The sequence below is a fragment of the Martes martes genome, assembly GCF_963455335.1.
Source record: "Martes martes genome assembly, chromosome: 17".
Lineage (NCBI taxonomy): Eukaryota > Metazoa > Chordata > Mammalia > Carnivora > Mustelidae > Martes > Martes martes.
The window spans coordinates 53,930,093-53,951,142 of NC_137905.1; the positions used below are offsets into that span (position 1 = coordinate 53,930,093).

Below are 21,050 nucleotides of genomic sequence, written 5' to 3' on the forward strand. Positions count from 1 at the left end.
TTTGAGGAACCTCCATATTATTTTCCAGATGTCTGCACCAACTTGCATTCCCACCAGCTGCGTAAGGGGGGTTCCCCTTTCTCCTCATCCTCACCATTTTTTTAAAAGAATTTTTTTAAAGATTTTATTTATTCATTTAACAGAGAGGGAGAGTACAAGCAGGGAGAGCAGCAGGCAGAGTGGGAGGGAGAAGCAAGCGCTCTGCTGAGCCAGGAGCCGGATGTAGGACTCGATCCCAGGACCCTGGGATCACGACCTGAGCTGAAGGCAGCCGCTTAACGAACTGAGCCACCCAGGCGTCCCTCCTCACCATTTTTAATAAGCAACACTTTACACGGTATCTTTTTAAAAACTGCAAAAAACTACTTTGTGGGGGCATCTGGGTGGCTCAGTTGGTCAAGCGTCTGCCTTCGGCTCAGATCATGATTCCAGGGTCCTGGGTGAGTCCTGCATTGAGCTCTCTGCTCCGTGGGGAGCCTGCTTCTCCCTCCCCCTCTGCCGTTCCTCCCTGCTTGTGCTCTCTCTCTCAAATAAATAAATAAAATCTTAAAAAAGAAACTGATTTGTGATCCTTTTTGTCTGACGGCCACTTCTAATGGAAACGTTTTACATATACTCATCTCCTCCACAACATCTTATTTCAAATGACTAGAGTCTCTCTATGGATGCAATGCACGATCCGTTATATCCCTCAATGGCTGTACTCTCTGAAACTGAATTTGCCCTCCGGTCTCACTTGCTGCTCTTTGGTTTTCGGATTCTCAAAATAACCATCTCAACTGGTGCTCCTTTTGTACAGCACTCTCCCTACAATCCTAATAGCACTTAGTGTCTGAAAAATTTATTGTATGAGATCCAGAGTGGTATCCTTCTTCTTGTTGTTGTTAAAGATTTGATTGATTGGTTTGTCAGAGAGAGAGAGAGAGAGCACAAGCAGCGGGGGCAGCAGAGGGACAGCAAGAAGCAGGGTCCCCACTGAGCAGGGAGCCCGATATGGTGCTTGATCCCAGAACCCTGGCATCATGACCTGAGCTGAAGGCAGATGCTTAACTGACTGAACCACCCAGGCACGCTTGAACGTTGTATTTTTTTTAAAAGATTTTATTTATTTATTTGACAGACAGAGATCACAAGTAGGCAGAGAGGCAGGCAGAGAGAGAGGAAGGGAAGCAGGCTCCCCGCTGAGCAGGGAGCCCAATGTGGGGCTCGATCCCAGAACCTGGGATCATGACCTGAGCCGAAGACAGAGGCTTTAACCCACTGAGCTACCCAGGCGTCCCAAAAGTTGTGTTCTTAATGACTTCTTTAGACTCTGCATATTGTTTCCAGAACCACCCTGTAATCACCACACAGAACCTGAACTCCTCCACTGCAAACATCATAAATATCAATTATATGACTGTTAACGCAATTCTATTTCATTTACAGTTGCCGTTCATGGTAATGTTTACTGAGGAGCAGAAGCTCTGTCATTCCTGTTTGCTGCTCTGGCCCTGTGACTGTTTCATAGCTGTGCTTATACCTGGAGGGGATGGTAAATAAATAACCATTGGAATAAACATACAGTTTACACATTTATGATCAGCTTAAGTGATTTTGTATTCCTTTGCAAGGAAAGCAGAGGCTGGACATTCTGGAGTCATGGCTCATGAGGATGTAGGGGCTGACGGTAGGAAAACACGCATTCAGCAGTACAGAAGCATTCCTCAGCCACAGGCTGGGATTGTTAAACATGACCAGACAGATGTGGAAGAGGGAGGACAGAGTCCAGAAGGAAACAAAGGTGCTCACCAGGACAAGGGTGCTTCGGGTGGCTGTGATCTCAGGGGAGGGTCTGGGGGAAAGAGTATTCCTGTGAATGTGTTGGACTCGCCGCTTGTGCTGGTGCAGGATGAAAACTATGGAGCCACTGGCCCAGATCATGAGCCCCAAACAGAAACCATTATGGAACAATATTGATGCTACATACAATGACTGTGCTATGTGGCTACCACTTATGGAATAACAATAGTCATAGTCACTTTTCCTTGTAATGGTTATGTTGTTTCTTGTGCCAGTCATAAACAAAATAACAGTAATATTTAGCATCATGTTCAGGACCCAGCAGAGGATGCTGGAGGTGCCCAGGTACCTGGGAGCTCTCACTTTAAGCTCTGACCACCTGGAGCTTCTGGGACTAATTTTAATGACCTGGAAGACACTCAAGAGGCAGGTGGTTCCCATGGCCACATCCCTGCCTACTCTGTGCACATAGAAAACGAGTTTGCATGCAAAATCACTAAGGAAATATTTCAACCCCAAACCTGCCATCGTTTGGGGGATTCCTTTAGAAGAAATGACTAAGAGATTGGCCACAGTCAGGTGCTTGAGAAACACATCTGTGGACCTAAACCTGCATTCTGCCAAGTGAAGCAAGAGATAATAGTAAAGAAGAGAGAAATTCCCCAGAATTCCAACTATTATCTGTAGCAGGAGGATGATTCCTATCGCCAAATCCCTGCCAGGTCCCAGGGAGTGATATACATCCTCCAAGCCAGAGATCCCTGCATGTCATACCTGCGTGTCATACCATACCAGCTGGAATTCAGTATTTTCCTCTTACATTAGTTCCAACTTACAAATAATTACCTCTAGTTATTGCACAATAGCAGGTTTCCAAGTATTGACTGTTTCACATTCAGTGCTTTCTAGAGAACATGATTCATACAATGCACGGTTACAGACATCCTGGATTCCTCCCAACTTCATGAGAGAGTCAGTACTAGCATTTTCATGGGAAAGATAAGGAACACTGAGGCAGGGAAAGGTTAATGATTTATCAAATTCAAACCATTTTGATAGGAATGGGGAGATGTGATCCTGGCTGGGCTGGTATAATGGCAGTGCCTTTACACATGGTGCTGTTCTAACAAAGTTAGTTAGATGTCTTCTTCAAAATACAGGTGGGGAGATGCCTGGGCGGCTCGGTCAGTTAAGCATCTGCCTTCAACTGAGGTCATGATCCCAGGGTCCTGGGACTGAGTCCAGCACTGGGCTTCCTGCTCAGCGGGGAGCCTGCTTCTCCCTCTGCCTGCCACACACACTCTCTCTCTGACAAAGAGATAAATAAAATCTTTAAAAATAAGGAAATAAATGCCTTCAAAATACAGCTTATATTTAGACGATTTCATACTTTGTTATATTATTTTACACTTGGTATTTTGTATTTTTGTAACCAGTTTCCATTTATGTGTAAATGCTTATTGTCTAGGCTAGTACCAACTATGAAAAAGTTTTGAGTATCTTCATAAAATCAAGATGTGCTGATGGTATTCTATTGTATACAGACCTGCTTGGAAACAAATTATATGGAAAGAATGCACTATTGGCTTTCTATTGGACTGACTCCAGAAACACTAATTTGCCTTTATGTCAGCAAAATGATACCCATCACAAGAATCACTTAATACTCGATGGTGCTATGAGTCTATGGGTCTTGAAACTATGGGTCTTGAACTATGGGTCTTGAAACACCGATATGGGATGAAGTACTATAGAGTAGAAACTCAACATCACTCATTTCAAGTGACAAAGTAAAAAGTTTAATAACATCACTTATGAAAAAACATTGTCAGGGCACCTGGGAGGCTCAGTCAGTTAAGTGTCTGCCTTCTGCTCTGGTTGTGATCCCAGGGTCCTGGGATTGAATCTCGCATCAGGCTCCCTGCTCACTGGGGAGTCTGCGTCTTCCTCTCCCTCTGCCTCTCCTTTCCTGCTCATACTCATTTTCTCTCTCTCTCAAATAAATAAAATCATTAAAAAAAAAAAAAAACGTGGGCACCGAGACAAGCTTTGTGAAACATATTTAAATAGGGCACATATATAAAATGAAACCTCTAAGATGGGAAAACACTTATATATTTATATACTTTATACACTTATAAATTGAAATTTAAGAGCTTGTGATTGATAGGAAAATATTTTTTAAAGATTTTATTACTTATTTGACAGAGAAAGTGAGAGAGAGAGAGCACAAGTGGAGGGAGCAGCAGAGGGAGAGGGAGAAGCCAACTCCCCACTGAGCAGGGAGCCTGACCCGAGGCTCAATCCCAGGACCCCAGGTTGTGACCTGAGCCAAAGGCAGATGCCTTAACTGAATGAGCCACCCAGGCACCCTGATAGGAGAAGATTTTTAAACCAGACAATAGATCCCAATATACTTTTGTGTCTAACTGCCATCTGAAATCCATTTTGTAACATTGCCATTCCTTTAAATGCCCCCTCCCCGAACTCAAAGATGGAAAATGGTCTTACCAAAATCAACAGATCATGGATGTTTTCAACAGAAAAAAAAAAATTAATGCCTCCACTAATCATTTCACACACCCCGAGATAGAACATTTCTCTTCTGGTAATTGTCATTCTTATGCACTGCTTCTGCAAAAGACTAGGTAATTCTGTAGATTTCTTCTAGTTCTTACTAATTATGGAGGTATTATAAGCACCTCTAGTAACCCTGAAAACATAGTCTATGCGGACCCACAGAGAGTAAGATAGCCTGTCTGCAGATCTACTTTAGAAGTACAGGCATCGGTTCACATGAAAAATCAGAATTCATTATCACTTGGATTCAACACCAACAGTCACTGTCAGTGCGGGTCATACTAGGTCACGTCAGGAGCCATCAGGGGTCAGTGAAGGTCTAGGACCCCCATCTCTCTTTACTAACTCCACTCCAGCCAAAGAAATGTTCCACTTTCCTGTGTGGCTTTGGCACTGGACCAGGTTCAAACCCATAAAAATCCTTGTTTTTTCCCAATATGAACACTTACCCAGACATCTGCTACCTCTCTTTGTTTGCAGACTTGGCCCCCATAAAGTAAACTCCAAAATAGTGGAATCCCTCTGGCTGCCAGGACGGGGATCAGCACCCCAGTAAGAACAGCTAGTATCCTGTGAGAGAGAGGTTAAGCTGCCAGACCACTAAATATGGGTTTGTGGTTCTAGGACCTCAACTCCCTGAACAATGGCAATTTTCTCTTTACCTGTAGCTGCAGTGAGAGGACAGGCTTGGGGACCTGGGAATATTTGTGGAAAACTTTTTTCCAAATTGTCAGTTGCCAAAAACAATGACAAGTTTGTGGTTATCATCTCCAAAGAGACCTTTGCAAGTGTTTGGAGGTTTCTTTCTTTCCTTTGATCCCTGGAGGCAGACAGGGTCTCCTAGGGAGGGAGCAGGAAATACTGAGGTCTGACACAGGTGGGACTGGCCTTGAAGCACGTGTGTCTCACTGTATTCTCTGTTCCCCTGAAAAGTTTTTCTACCCCAAAAGAATTATTTCTCAGTCTTCAGACCGGTGGACCGCAGCATCATTTATGCTATAAGCAGAAATATAGAAACAAAGTAACCAAGAAGATTTTCTAAGAAATACAAATAAAATGAAGTACATGATAATAATATATAATTTACATTAGAAACCGATGGACTCATTTGCACATCTCAATAACAATTAATTTGGAAGTGCAGGTCGATATGGGAAGTTTTTGCAAAGTGTAGTTTTCCAATATTCACCCTTCCCCCAACACACATAGGTACAGGAAATCTAACAGAATAATAACTATAGAAATACACAAGTTTGGGACGCATGGGTGGCTTGTCAGTTAAGCGTCTGACTCTTGATTGCAGCCCAGATCATGATCTCAGGGTCATAGGATCAAGCCCCATGTCCAGCTCATGCTCAGCTTGGAGTCTGCGTGAGATTCTCTCTTCGTCTCCCTCTGCCCTTCCCCCTGCTTGTGTGCTTTATAGATAAATAAATAAATAAATACAATCTTTAAATAATTAAAAAAAAAGAAATATACACCATGAAAGCATGGTTTTTCAAGCAGGATGAGATAATTTAGCAAGGTGATTTTATAATCCCTTACCTAACAGATAAGCAAATGTTACTTCCTTAATTCAAGAGCACTGAATGGTTACCTTGGTCTTCAAGCTTTATTTTTTCATTTTTAAAATTTTTTTCTCCATGTTCAGTACTGGGCCTGACTGCTTTTGTAGTTGATTTTAAAAATATGAGTTCAAATTGATCCCTTTGTTTTTCTTTCATACAGATGCACAATTTGATCTATCTCCACTATCCATAGCCCCCAGTTTCCAAGTGAAAGATTAGAATCCTGATGGTGCTCTGTCCCTAGTCTACATGTGTTTTACAGTCTTACACACAGGTGCAAATGCACGTGTGTATTCATACACAAATACAGTCACACATGCTCACTTAAACACAGACACTCACACTTTCTGGAACAAACTCTCACTCATCCAAAACTCACTATATACAAACACACACACTATATACATATAGGCACAGTGTGTCATACATACTGTGACACACACAAACTCACACAGCTCACTTATATTCATTAAAGTCACACTCACACCATCAACACAGACATCTGTATCCCAGGAAGGTGTTCACATGTGTAAGAATCATGGTATGTCCAGACTTCCAGACATATAGAAAGGGGAGATCTTTCTACTGCTTTTATTCTTTCCATCCCTGAACAACCCACAAGGATATCATTTAGGATGTGCAACCTTAGAAGTGGCTGTGAGCACTGCCACCTCAGATCCAGGTACATAGCAGGAGGGGTGGGATGTGGAGGTTGTGACTGTGTGTGTGTGTGTGTGTGTGTGTGTATGAGAGAGCAAGAGAGAGAGAGACAGAGAGTGAAGAAACACAAGGTAAAATGAAGACACGGGGAAAGGGCACACAGGTAGTGTACAGATAGCATGGGGGAATGACGGGGGTAGGGGAGAAATGCAGGGGTGTTGGGAACGTCATCAGAAACATAAAATGTGGCCACTAATTGACCCATGAACTGGACTGGGGCACTCAGAGGCTCTTCACCTGCTTGCCGTTCTTGGAATGTGGGTTCCACTTGCCTTTCCTGCTCCCAGAGGCTGCTCCAAGGACATAGCCTTAAGATGGTGACATGATGTGGAGAACACCCACATGGTATATATGACTGACACAGCTAAGGCTTCTCTCTATATAAACTTGAAGAAATCTCCATCTTCACCTTTTGACAACCTCACTCCAAAAACTCCAAATCAACAAAATAGATCCGTGATTTAGTCTTCCATTGGCTACTTCCCACTATTCAAGTTTAATGAAAGGCCCCTAAATAAACTTACTTCCTCACCACAGAGACCAGAGAAAGTACCACAGAGACTGTTTCTTGCCAACATGCCCAGATGACATCTTTGCATAGTAGACCAAGATGTAACTCCCATAGATCCCCAAATCCGTGCATTTTTATCCCATACAACATGTGCTTTTATTTTATTTTCTTGTTTATTTTTTTGAGAGAGGGAGAGTGTGGGGGGCGGGTGTGGGGGTTGAGGCACAGGGAGAAGGAGAAAGAGAATCCTAAGCAGGCTCTCCATGCTCTGTGTGGAGTCAGATGCAGGACTTGATCTCAGGAAATTGAGATCATGACGCGATCCGAAACCAAGAGTCAGATGCTTAACAGTGCCACCCAGGTGCCCCAATGTGTGTTTTTTAATAGTCAATAGTCTACTTTTTTTTAAAAAGCCTGCAAAACTTTTCTGCTATTCTTTGTTCTATGCCAGGTTACTCTAGCCCTTCTACAAGAAAATGTTTAAATTTCCCTTCAAAACATCAAATTTTAGGAGGCCAATGCCTTATCCATTAGGCCACCGGGGCCAACTCAAAACATCAAATTTTAGATGATTAATGTCTCTATAAGAGTGTAATGATGAGTCTCATACTTAGTTTGTGCTGTGGCCACTCTCTGAAAAAAAATGTACTCTTCAGCCTAACTCTAGGCTATTCACTATTCCGTGGAAGCTTTTTTAACTTCAGTATATTGAATGACCATGTCAAATGGTGCTCTTATTTTAGGGAATTTTTCATACAATCCCATAACTAGTTAATTTTGGGGAAAATTTATTATGTCAGATTGAAAGTTACATGCTCAATCACTTCATAATCTCCAGATTGTTTCAGGAAATGCTGTTTTAATATTACCTAGGTTCCAAATTCCTTCACTTCAAATATTAATACACTTATATTGCATAGTCTTAATATGACAATCATGTAATGTATCATTAACAATTATATTCAATTTAGTCATTTTGCAGCAGATGACAAGGCTGTGTTGATTACCACTCTCTTATAATATGACTGTTTCAGAATTGTGCTTGAACTGTCAGATGGACTAATAAACAACTAAGTGTTGTAAATATGCATGTAATTTTCATATTTATGACGAGTTTACGTGGTTTTGTATTTCTTTTCTGGGCAATACAGAGCCTGGACAATCTGGAGTCATGACTTATGAGAGTATAGGGACTGACAGAGGAAACCAGCAGTGATTCATGTAGTAGTGTTTATCAGCCACAGACTGGGATTGTCCAAAATCATCGAACAGTTGTAGAAGATGGAGGAGAGAATGCACAAAGATACAAAGGTGATGACAAGGACAAGGGTGCTTTGGGTGGTTGTAGGGCAGGGGAGGACGTGGGGGAGAGATTGTTCCTATGAATGTATTGGACACCCTGCTGGTGCCTGTACAGGAAAAAAAACCCATGGAGGCACTGGACCAGATTGTGGGCCCCAAAGAGAAACCATCATGGAATGAGAGCCATGCTACATACATGACTTTACTAGGTAGCTGTAAGTTGTTGAATAACAGTAGTCCTAATTCTCTCCTTTGGGATATGTTCATTTCTCCACTTGCTGGTCATATGCACAGGAACAGTAATGTGAAGCATCATGTTCAGGATCCAGCAAAGGATACTGGAGATGCCCAGGTGCCTGGGAGCTTTCACTTTTAGCCCCACACACCTGGAATCCCCAGGACCCATCATGATGGTCTGGAAGATGCTCAAGAAGCAGGTGGTGCCAGCGGACATGTCCCTGCCCACTCTGTGAACACAGAAAACCGGTTTACATCCAAAATCATCAAGGAAGTCTTTTAACCCTCCGACGGCTACTGCGTGGAAGGCTCCTTAGAGAGAATGACTAAGGAGTTGTGTACAGTCAGGTGTTTGAGAATCAAATCTGTGGACCTGAACCCTCATCCCACTAGATAAAGTAAAAGATAATGGTAAAGAAGATGAAAATTCCCCAGAAGTCCACTGTAGTTTGTTAATAAAAAGATCATTCCTATTGCCAAATCCCTGGTGGTCATTCTGTAAGATTCCAGGGGGTGAAATTCTTCTTCTGAGCCAGATATTGGCATGGAAACATGAGATGTGAGGCTCATGTGTCACGGCTAAAATCCAATGTTCTCCACTTACTGTGGTTCCCACTTAGAAATATTAATGTTTCAGGGCACCTGGGTCGCTCAATTGGTTAAGCATCTCCCTTTGGCTCAGGTCATGATCTCAGGATCATGGGATCGAGTCCACATCAGGCTCCCTGCTAAGTGGGGAGTCTGCTTCATTCTCTTCCTGCGCTGCTCTCCCTGCTTGTTCTCATGCTTTCGCTCTCAAATAAATAAATTAATAAAATCTTTTAAAAAATAAATTTAAAAAATATTAATGTTTCTTATTACATGTTTGTAAGAGTTGAATGGATCTCCTTCAAAGAGTTCTCACAAAATATGAGTCTCCCTGAGCAGACAAAACCATTTAGTAAAATTTAATTTAGCTTATTCTGCAAAGCAAGTAAAACTTACCTTGAGCCACTTCTTGAAAATGCCTCTGATAATCATAAAAGAAACTTAAGTCATCCTCCTAAAAATGGTATAAGATGATCACTTTTTACCAATCCCCTGCCATCTGAAAACCCCCATTATAATAAGCAGTCATTGGGATGCCTGTGTGGCTCAGTTAGTAAAGTGTTCAACTCTTGATTTTGGCTCAGGTCATGATCTCAGGGTCATGGGATCAAGCCCTGGGTTGGGCTCCTCACTCAGCGGGGAGTCTGCTGAAGTTTCTCCCTCTGCCCCTCCCTGTGCTTATGCTCTTTCTCTCTTTTTTATAAATAAATAAAATCTTTTAAAATAATAATAACAACTCATTGTAAAGGTTAAACAGTTTGCTTATTTTCACTTTACCAGTCATCCTGGAACATCATGCCCATGAGGCTTCATATCAGTCTTTCATAGGTAAAAGGTCCCAGGCCCCCAACTGCTATTATATGCACCATAAAGTCTTACTAAATATTACTTATTATTTCACTCTTTCTCTCTTTTTTATAAATAAATAAAATCTTTTAAAATAATAATAACAACTCATTGTAAAGGTTAAACAGTTTGCTTATTTTCACTTTACCAGTCATCCTGGAACATCATGCCCATGAGGCTTCATATCAGTCTTTCATAGGTAAAAGGTCCCAGGCCCCCAACTGCTATTATATGCACCATAAAGTCTTACTAAATATTACTTATTATTTCACTCATTATTTCACAATTACGTATTATTTCATAATACTATAGGGCAGGTACCTATAGTATTAAATTGTGATCAGTGCATCTACATTTTTTATGACCTCTAAATCTTTATTCAAAACAGACATGGGTTTATACAATAAAGGCAACACATAAATGGAAATGTTTTACAACCAAAACTACAAAATAAAATGCCACCAATCTAACATAAAACAATGGGTATAAAATAGGTAGTAACATTAATTAGGTCTGGATTATTGGAAGAATACGTGTAACTAGCTTTTTTGGTATGGCATGATGGTTAAATTCACTACCATTTACCACTCCCACCAAGTTCAAGTCCCCACTATGCCACTAAGATGTAAATCAGACAAATCGTCTAACCTTTCTCTGCCTACGTTGTCCTTACCTTTACCATGAAAATAATATCAGTGCCTGTCTCATAGATTTGTGAAGGATGAGGAAGGTACAATGGACTTCACATTAATGATTCATATATTAATATTAAAGGTTATATATTCAAACCTTGGAAGGTTCTTGATGAAAGAAAAACTCTAAGTCAAAAATGTAAAGTGTAAACAGTAAGTAGAGAATATTAAATCTGGTTTTCATAAACGTGGTCCATGTCCCATATTCCCATATAGGGTCCTCTGGCTCTGAAATAAGTCCACTGGGAACTGACACAATGACCAGTAGAGATTTGGCAATAGGAATGATCTTTTTATCACAGACCATATTTGGATTTCTGGGAAATTTCTTTCTTCTCTATCATTGTATCATCCTTTACCTCGCTAAGATTTGCTCATGAGCACCTGACTATATCCGATTCCTTGATCATTCTGTCTAAAGGAGTCCCCAGGCAACGGTAAATTCTGGGTTGAAACATTTCTTCAGTGACTTCAGATGCCAACTTCTTTTCCATGTGCACAGAGTGGGCAGGGGTGGGTCCCTTAACAGCACCTGCCTCTTCCGCGTCTTCCAGGCCATCACCACTGGCTCCAGAGTCTCCCAGGGAGCACTGCTTAAAGTAAAAGTCCTACAGTGCGTTGGTTTCTTCATTTTCTGTGTTTGGTCCTCTACATACTGGTAAACGCTATTTTTCCTACGTATGCGACTGGTAAACTGAGTGACAATCTTTTTTGGTTAAAAGGTTTTGGATACTGTTCTGCAGTTCATCATGACAAAACCAGAGACTCGTTGTATGCAGCCTTGTTGTTATTCCTTGCCGTGCTGTTTGGGGCTCATCATCTGGGCCAGCAGCTCCATGGTTTGTGTTCTGCACAGGCACAAGCAGCGTGTCCAACACATTCACAGGACTACTGTCTCCACTAGATACTCTCCTGAGTCCAGAGCCACCCAGAGCACCTTCGTGTCTTTTTACTTACTCTCCCCCATCTTTCAAGTTTGTATTACTCTTATTTATAATCCCAGTTGGTGCCTGGTGAACACCACGGCTATAATCTCTCTGTTTTCCAATCGTCAGCCCCTTTCTGCTCATGAGCAGTGGCCCCAGTGTGCCCAGGTTCTGCCCTGCCTGAATAAGGAACACAAAATCCCCTCATCTTATTCAAAAGTCTGAGTAAATGTATGCATTTGCACAGCATCCCATCATTTATTCACTCACTGAGAGTGAGCACCGTAAGTGCAATTGTGAAACAGGCACATCGCAATAGAGTCTGAACAAGACAGGCTGAGCTTCTGCCCCAGTAATAATAATAATTAATAGCAGCAAATAAAAATGAAAGATTATATAATTATTATGTAAGTAAGTCTGTCACTTGATAAAAAGAGGCTCTTAATTTCAATACAATAATCTAATGTGTCATTTTTTTCCCCTTCATAGTGAATGCTTTGTCTTGTTTAAGGCATCATTTCCTATTCTAAAATCACAGATAAATTCTTTTGTGTTTTCTTCAAAAAACTTCATTATCTATCTTTAAAATTTGGATCTGCAGATCATTAAGAATTAATTTTTTGAGGGTGCCTGTGTGGCTCAGTCAGTTAAGCATCTTCCTTGGGCTCAGGTTATGATCCCAGAGTCCTGGGATCGAGCCCTGCATCAGGCTCCCTGCTCAGGTGGGAGTCTGCTTCTCCCACTCCCTTGGCTGTTCCCCCTGCTTGTGCTCGCTCTCTGTCAAGTGAATAAATAATATCTTTTAAGAAAAAGAATTAATTTTTTGTGTGGTGTGTTTAGAGATTGACTCTTCCCAATGCAGCTAGGACATTTCATTACGAAAATGTTTTATAATACTTTGTTTTCACTTGTTCTCATCTGTCACTGGGGCATCTCATTAATATCACTCCATGGAGCTGATTTTTTCCATGAAGATCCCCATTAAATTTTCCCATCCTCTCCTGTCTATCACACAACCAAAGCCCATCTTGGTGTCAAAAATCTTTGGGATGCCTGGGTGGCTCAGTTGATTGGGTGGCTGCCTTCGGCTCGGGTCATGATCCCAGCGTCCTGGGATTGAGTCCTATATTGGGCTCCTTGCTTGGCAGGGAGCCTGCTTCTCCCTCTGCCTCTGCCTGCCTGTGCTCGCTCGCTCACGTGCGTATGCTCTCTCTCTCTCTGACAAATAAATAACTTCAGTGGCCCTTTTTCCTGAAGGGGTCCTTAACCCCACATTTAGAAAGAGAAGTACACTCTGCTAGGACACATTTCTCTATGGTCCTCTCAGGATTTTTTTTTTCATGTCTTGTATCAGCTCTTTTCCAGAATCTCTTGTCAAGGATTGTTGTAAGATGGTGATAGTGTCTTTCACTGGACCAAGGGGTAGATGGATTTCCCGACCAGTATAATAAAGGTCCTACCTCCTTCTGAGGCAAGGTTGAACAGTTCTGTTTGTGATAAATAATGAAAGCTCTGGGCTGAGTTTCCTCAGCTGTGACATAAATCTGTTCATGCAGCATCTACCTGAGCCCCTTTGCCTCCCCTTGTGGGGTGTGGAGTGGGGAAGGGGCATGTGAACTGAAGTTCTTGCTTCCAGTTGTCAAATGATTAATAAAATCTTTTGTGTCCAATCCAGGAATCTCGTGCATTCTGCCAGCAGCTATGAAACTGGCAAGCTAATTTATTTTGGCTAAGATCCTTCACATTTCTTGGCAGTCTTGGTGACAAGGATGGTGCAATAAGAGAGGCGTGACGCTTTGGAAAGAAAGGGACAAAGTCTCTTTGTTGGTCTGGTTATGGAAAAGAAGGCTCTCTGGGACCAATAGCAAATTCTCTCATCCAGGTGTTAGACTAGGGTGGTGGTGAGTAGGGCCTTCCACTGTCTTACCTGTTAATGAAGCTGCTGTATGGGAGGGTAGGATGGAAACAAGCAACCCGAATGTGCTTTGTTCTTTCGTCTTACCTTGGCAGAAAGATGAAGGGTCTAGAAGTGGTGTTTCTTCTTCTTCTGATGTGGGGGAGGGAGGCACAAGGAGTCCCCAGCGCTGATAAAGAGATTTGGGTGAATTAACATTGTAAGTTAATGTGATTGAGCTGCATGTGGCCAGTAACCTTCTAGAAACCAAAAGAAAATGTTCCATACTAACACCTTGCTTACAGCGCACTGACACTCTCTCCCCCCTGGACCTCCTGATGTCTTTGGCAGCCTAAAACCTGACTTCAACTGCTTTAGCCACAAGCTTCAACATGTTTGGCGAAGAGAAGGAACTCAAACTTGTATAGATTTGTTGGATCAGGCGCCACGCCACTGTCTTCCATGGTTGTGGGAAGGGAGGTTAAGTGACAAGGACTATAGGGTCAAGTATGGCTGCAAACAGGCAGGAATAAAGAAACCTCTAAGCCAAGCCACACTTCAGTTTCTGGGAGGTGCAAAGGGGAAGCCAGCTCAGACCTTAAGGTGAAAAGCGTTGGAGAATGAAAAGTGTGGGTGCCTTCCCTACTGCCCTGGCCATCTCCCACCCACCATGTTAGCCTCTTCTGGCTCCTTGCATTCTCCAAGCTCCTGCTCATGAAATAACACAATCTTACTGCAGTCTCTGACTCATACAGATGTTAAACATTCTCATCTGTGTTCACATGGGGGGGTTGGAAAAAAGGACCCAAACCAACTGATAAGGTTTGGGCAGGGTACGTAGTGAGACAATGAAGCTACAGTGATGATGCAGGTGCTAATTCCATACCCTGTTCCTCTTTCTACACCGGAATCCATAGTAGGGATTGGTGTAGTATGTTCTTATACGTCCCTGGCCCATAGTGTCAGAGGGGATTATTCCCATCTGCTGAGGTGCAGGTAGAGAAGTTGAAATCATGCCCCATAGGGTTAGTGAGGTTGAAACTAGAAGAAAATTTAAATCTTTTTCAGGGAACTGTTTTCCCCTAATCAACCATTGCGTCTTTTCAGACCCCACTAACAATCCCACTAGCTGTCTCTGCAGAAGCCAGGACTTCTGTTCCAGCCCGTGAGCAAGCAAGACTCTGCGTTCCTTACCTGGGGTCATGAGACCATGACCCCATCCAGTTTATACCGGCTCTCAGAGCTTTTCCATAATCCCTCTTCTTGTCCTAAGATAACCTCCTGACATCAGGGGCTGAATTTTACCTCCTCCTAATGTTAAGTCTCCACCTCCAAGTGAACATGGGATGTGTGTCACATACATATTTGTTCAACATTCATGTTCCATCTTTCCTCATGAACAGTCTTATGTTTCCCTGCCCTTTTCATCAATGTGTATATAATCTTAACCTCTATGATTATTAAAAACAAAACAAAACAAAACTGTTCTTACCCACTTTGGGGAGGTGGATTTGAGGCTTGCCCTCCTGTTTCCTTGTCTGGCTGCCTCTTTTTCTTTGTTTGTTTGTTTTTTTTTTAAGGATTTTATTTATTTATTTGACACACAGAGAGAGAGAGATCACAAGTAGGCAGAGAGGCAGGCAGAGAGAAAGGGGGAAGAAGGCTTCCGGCTGAGCAGGGAGCCTAATTCGGGGCTCGATCCCAGAACCCTGAGACCATGACCTGAGCCGAAGGCAGAGGCTTAACGCTCTGCCACCCAGGCGCCCCAGTTGGCTGCCTCTTGAATAAACCTTTCCTTACACCCCTGATGTCTCAGTGATAGGTTTTGCTGTGCATTGGGCAGAGGGGCTTGGATTCAGTTCCAAAGTGTTCAGGAGTCACACTCCACTGCCATTTGCCACCCTGTGGGCAGGTCGGAATCTAGCATGAGTGTCTCTACCCTCTGGTATCCAAATGTTCACTCTATAGATGGTCTGTTTGTTGGCAAGTAACAAGTCTAAGTGTCAGTAGCACTGAGTTGTCCATATTACATTTCTGACACTAGGGATGGCTGATAAAACCCGAAAATAATTAGAGTCCTGTTTTCCAATTAAGGTTTGTTGGAACTATGTGAGCAGACTTACACTTGATTCTTCCAGTGATTAAAGAAAACTTGGTGATTTTGTCATTTGGAGCCTCTGGCAAAGGCAGAAAGCCTCAACCTGAAGGCCCCCCTTGGGGTCTTGAACTCAAAACTCCCCTGACAAAACTAATAGTGATGTGGATTCTAAAAGAGGCTATTCAGTTGCTACAGAGCTCTGATTAAAACTGAAACCTGGGGCACCAGCCACTGGGGTGGCTCAGTGGGTTAAGGCCTCTGTCTTCGGCTCGGGTCGTGGTCCCGGAGTCCTGGGATCGGCCCCGCATCGGGCTCTCTGCTCCGCAGGGAGCCTGCTTCCTCCTCTCTCTCTGCCTGCCTCTCTGCCTACTTGTGATCTCTGTCTGTCAAATAAATAAATAAAATCTTTAAAAAAAAAAAACTGAAACTTGACCCACAGAGAACTTGGACATCCCCAGCCCAATATTTTCATCTTGGGGTAGGTGAACTTAGTAGGTATAGAAGACTCAAGAATTTGTCTGTCAAATGGATATGGGATGTGTGTGTGTGTGTGTGTGTGTGTGTGTGTGTGTGTTTGGTATGGCTTACAACTGTAATTTACCCATAGAATGGGATACTTCTACAGTAATAAAAACAAATGAAATTCAACATGGGATGAATCCCATGAACCTAATGTTGAGTGAAAGAAGTCAGACACATGGAAATATATACTATTTAGGTATGGATCCTTAAAAAGGAGTCTGAGCACCAAATTCCGTCATGGTGGTGGGGAGGGTCCCCCACACCAACAAGTAATTCTCTGAGACACGAGCAGTGTGTCCTACGACTCAGCAATTCTAATGCCTAGAAACAGCATCAAATTCTATAGGTTAAGGCCTCAGTCCCACAAGACTGCCCTTGTCTCTCACTTCAGATGCCAGTAGTAAGCCCACATTATCAAGCTGTGCTTCTTACTGACCAGCTAAAGATTGGAGGTTCCGATGACCCTCTTTCTTGAATTCAATTAATTTGCTAGAGCAGCTCACAGAACTCAGAAAAAGTTTACTTACATTTATTGGTTTATTTGGATATAGTACATTTACAAGGAAACCCGACTCTCCCTGGCTCTAGGGTCTCTGATTCACCAAGTGTCTTCTAAATGTCTGTCCTGGTTCACTGATGGGTCACAGGAGCTGACACCTAGTGGTGTCCACTGGGTTGCTGTGGCTGTTTGGCTTCAGAGCCAGCCATGCAAACCCTAAAGCAGTACAATCATTCCACTCAGAGCTCAGAACTCAGTGTTTTGGGTTGCTGCCCATGTTCTAGCGATTTAGTTTTCCATGTTGGGCACTGCAGGCAGTTTGATTAAGGACACCTTCTTTGTGGCTGCAAAATAGAAATAAACCTCAGCTATTGGTCTGTAGTCTGGTAAGAACATGGTAAGGACTTTTTTTCTGAGGGCACTGACCACTGTCAAGGTGCTGATCAAGTCTGGTTCTGTGTTGATGTAGAGGCTATCACTGTATGCCAGGGTTGTGGCTGCAGGAAAAAGGTGATGTGTTTGTCTCATGGTTTGGGAGGCTCGTGCTCACTCCTGGCAGAATGACTCCATTGCATCTTTGACCTGCCTCTCCAGTTTATTGGTCATACTTCACCACTGATGACACATTCATATAGGTTGACTCCGGCCACACCATTCTGGTCTTTAAAATGAATCTGCATCACCTTTTAGACTTTCCAGTCCATTTACAACTTGACCTATGTTATGCCTTTTGTCACAAAAACTACTTACTTCCTTTACTTCCTCCTGGCCCAACATGGTAAGGCAATTTGGTGATTGGATGTGACTGTCCTTCAAAAAGGGATTATCATTTCTCTCAGCTGCTTCCAGGAAAAGGATGAGAGGAGTAGTGGGGATTATATGGAACTATTTTCCAAATCTGAATTCCATACCGACCATTCCTCGGCAGAATGTGGCTTTCCTTCCTTAGTGGCCACCCCAGGCCAGCACGGTTTTTACACTTCCAAGTGATAGCCCAGCCCAAATAGGGTTATGAGACCCAAATGTAAATCTGGTTACATTTATAGAGAAGAGTTTGTCTCCTTTATACCTGAATCTCTGGGATGAAATGTTTGGGTAGTAATAAGTGATGATTGAGAAAAAAGTGAAACTATAGATCTTGTAATGGGGCACATTGATTCTTTGCAGGCAAAGGAAAAGTAAAAAACTGGTACTTTTTTTTTTTTTTAAAGGAATACCTTAGCCCCAGGATGTATGAGGAGAGAGGAGTGTTAATGATATTTTGTCTTTCTGTATCTCCTCCCCTAGGGCTTCCCTCCAGAAGCAAGTAACCTCCATCCTGCTACAGCATTCCAGCTGTTGCAAGTATCTTAAATTTAACTGACTGCTAGCTCCGCCCTGACAGTTAAGCTGAGTATCTCCAGTGAGTGATCTTGGCAGAGGTGGCCATAACAGCAGGAAAAATCAGGTGAGTATTTTCTATTTCAGTTTGAGTGATGGTCTGTAAGGGAAGGGGGCTTATCAAGAATCCAGGTGATTAAGTGCTCACATGTGGAAAAGGGGTTCTCCTTGGATAGAATGTATAAACCTAGGAAATCTCATGAGAACAGGAGATATAGCTTGGTAAATGTATATGTGTGGGAAAAAATTCTAAGTGGAGAATATAGGATTTCAGTTTCCATGATAATAATAACCTAAATTTCCAGTCTCAAGAAAGGACTCTGAATATAAATATTATTTAGTGGGAAATGACAGAATGGCTACTAAAAATTTGGCAACAGGGGTGGTCTTCTCATCACAGACTGTGGTTGGATTCCTGGGGAATTTCTTAATTCTTTACCACTTTTTTACCACTACACATACCCTTCGGTGGATGCATGTTAAGGTCTATAGATCTGATTCTCAAGCACCTGATTTAGTAATTCCTTGTTTATTCTTTCTAAAGGAATCCCTCATACAGTGGAGGTTTTGGATTAAAGCACCCCACCCCCCGCAGTTATTTAGGAGGTAAACTTGCTCATTGTGTTCGCAGTTGCCAGCAAGGTGTCCATTGGCATCACTGCCTTTTGGGTATCTTCCAGACCATCACAATCAGCCTCAGAACTCAGAGCAGACAGAGCTTAAAACGAAAGCGTCCAAGTTCATTGGCTTTTTAGTCACCCTATGCTAGAAGTTGCAAATGCTGGTAAACGTCATAATTCTTATTTATGTGTTTGGCAAAAACACGGACAAAAATAGGACAGCAAAAACATCACAAAGCAAAAGGATCGGGCATATTGTTCTGGAATAGTTGGTGACAAAACTACAGAGCTGCTACGGACGAACCGCCATCTTCTCTGAGGACCCGGCCCTGCCCAAGTCCCACCCCTGTAACCGCCTCTCCCGTCTGCGCACGCGTAGTTGCCTGCAGACCCGGAAGTGAATGGGCTGAGTGACGGAAACGCTCGGGTGCGTGGATTTCGGATGTTCCGTCTCAAGCCCGTGGCTCGCGGCCCCACAGCCTCCAGTCTTCCACCCCCGGGTTCTCCGGAGGTTACAACGGACGTTCTCGCCTTTCGGGCCGCGATGAGTCCCAGCGTCGTCGTGAGACGTCCCAGGCGCGGTAGCTCCGGGCCGCGGCGTCCGTGTCCGCTTTCGGCCGCTGGATTCGCGGAGACGCCGCTTCGGGCGCTCCAGTGTCCTGCCCTGTCCCCGTCCCGGATGCGGGAAGGTGGGGCTCTGTTCTGGGCCGCGTTCGGTCGGGGCCGCCGCAGCCGCAGAACGCGTGGGCTTCACAGCCGGCCAGTGAGGTGGGAAGAAAAGGGGAGAAACCGCCTCACGGGCTTGTCTCTGTGTTCACGAGCCCCTCCTGGGCAGCGGGCGGCCGAGGACTGTCTACCTGTTGAGGTCCTCCCGGTGTGCGCGGTTGTCCCAGGACGGGGGTGGGTGCGTCCTAGGCCTGGAGCGGCCCGTGTTCGGCACTCAGGGTCCACTTGTCAAGACTGATCTTATCCGAGAAACAAGTCCAGAGGAAGAGGAAAGGAAGAGGAGGCGGAAATGACTCGTTCCCAGGTGAAAGTCACATTCTTGGCTGTTTCTTCTGTCTTTCCTGAAATGCTGGTTTTTCTAGACTTGGTAATGTACTCTCAAGGGACCTGCCTCACGTTCGCTCGAACTCACCCCGGCCTTGCCTCCGTACCTCTCATCTCCACTTACATTCCATCTCATCAGGACCCAGAGACAGGAACCTGTGAAGAGACCCTGTTGGGGGATCCTCAGGGGGAGGGTTTCAGACTCAGGTGTGAATCAGAAACTGGGAGTGGGGCTTTGGTGTCAGTGCGGTTGGCAAAGGGGATTGTTTTAGGAGTTGCGTATGAAGGCACTGTCAGTTCCGTGTAGAGGAGCATCAAGAAGCACTGCATTAAGGGGCCCCAGGGTGGCTCAGTCAGTTAAGCCTCTGCCTTCGGCTCAGGTGATGATCCCAAGATCCTGGGATAGAGTCTGGAATGGGGTTCTTTGCTATGGGGATAGGGGAGCTGGTTCTCCCCTTCCCTCTGCCGCTCCTCCTGCTTGTGCTCTCTCGCTCTCTCTGTGTCGAATAAATAAATACAATCTTAAAAAAAAAAAAAGTCGTTCAGCAAAATAAGTCAGGCAGAGAAAGACAAATATATGATCTCATGGATATTTGGAATTTAGGAAACAAAACAGATGAACGTAGGGAAAGGAGGAAAAAGAGGGAAGCAAACCGTAAGAGACTCTTAACGGTAGAGAACAAACATAGGGGTGACGGAGAAGGTAGGTGGGTGATGGGGAGGTGGGTATTAAGGAGAGCACTTGTCCTGTTGCGCTTGGAGTGTTACATGAAAGTGATGAATCATTAAATTCTGCTCCTGAAAACAATATTACACTACACGTAAACTAACTAGAACTTAAGTACAAATTTGAAAAAGAAAAAAATGACCTACACATTTATGTGCCATATTAATATGCAGGAACAGCTGGAAAATAAGACTGAGAAGGGGAAAAACCTGTTGTCCCTGATTTTACAAAGCATTTGATGCTAAACAAGTGAATCAGCATGTTTCTGGCTCTAAAATATTGATTCGGATTAGAGTCAAAAGTTCTGAAACATATCAATGATAGAGGATGTTTTACTGTATAATTTGTTTCAACAGTAAGTTCTTTAACATCACTCACAGCATATCCATCACATGAAGACCCTTGCTCATTCAGGAACTTTTGTGGAGCCGGTGTTTTACCTAAAAATGTTTCAGCCATTACAATGGAGCAAAAACTTAGTCTTTGTTAGCACCAATTGTTACTAAAA

The 21,050-nt window shown here is 43.4% G+C and overlaps 1 protein-coding gene across 1 annotated transcript; it reads right to left on the reverse strand.

The window, feature by feature from the left end:
- Window positions 1-1,581: 1,581 nt before the first annotated feature.
- Window positions 1,582-10,816, reverse strand: LOC308358423 (vomeronasal type-1 receptor 4-like; the record flags this gene model as incomplete). Its single annotated transcript, XM_080828605.1, has 3 exons — window positions 1,582-2,399; window positions 9,685-9,742; window positions 10,808-10,816. 3 exons carry the CDS (start codon window positions 10,814-10,816, stop codon window positions 1,582-1,584), a joined length of 885 nt encoding a protein of 294 aa, XP_080684731.1.
- Between the last annotated feature and the right edge of the window lie 10,234 nt (window positions 10,817-21,050).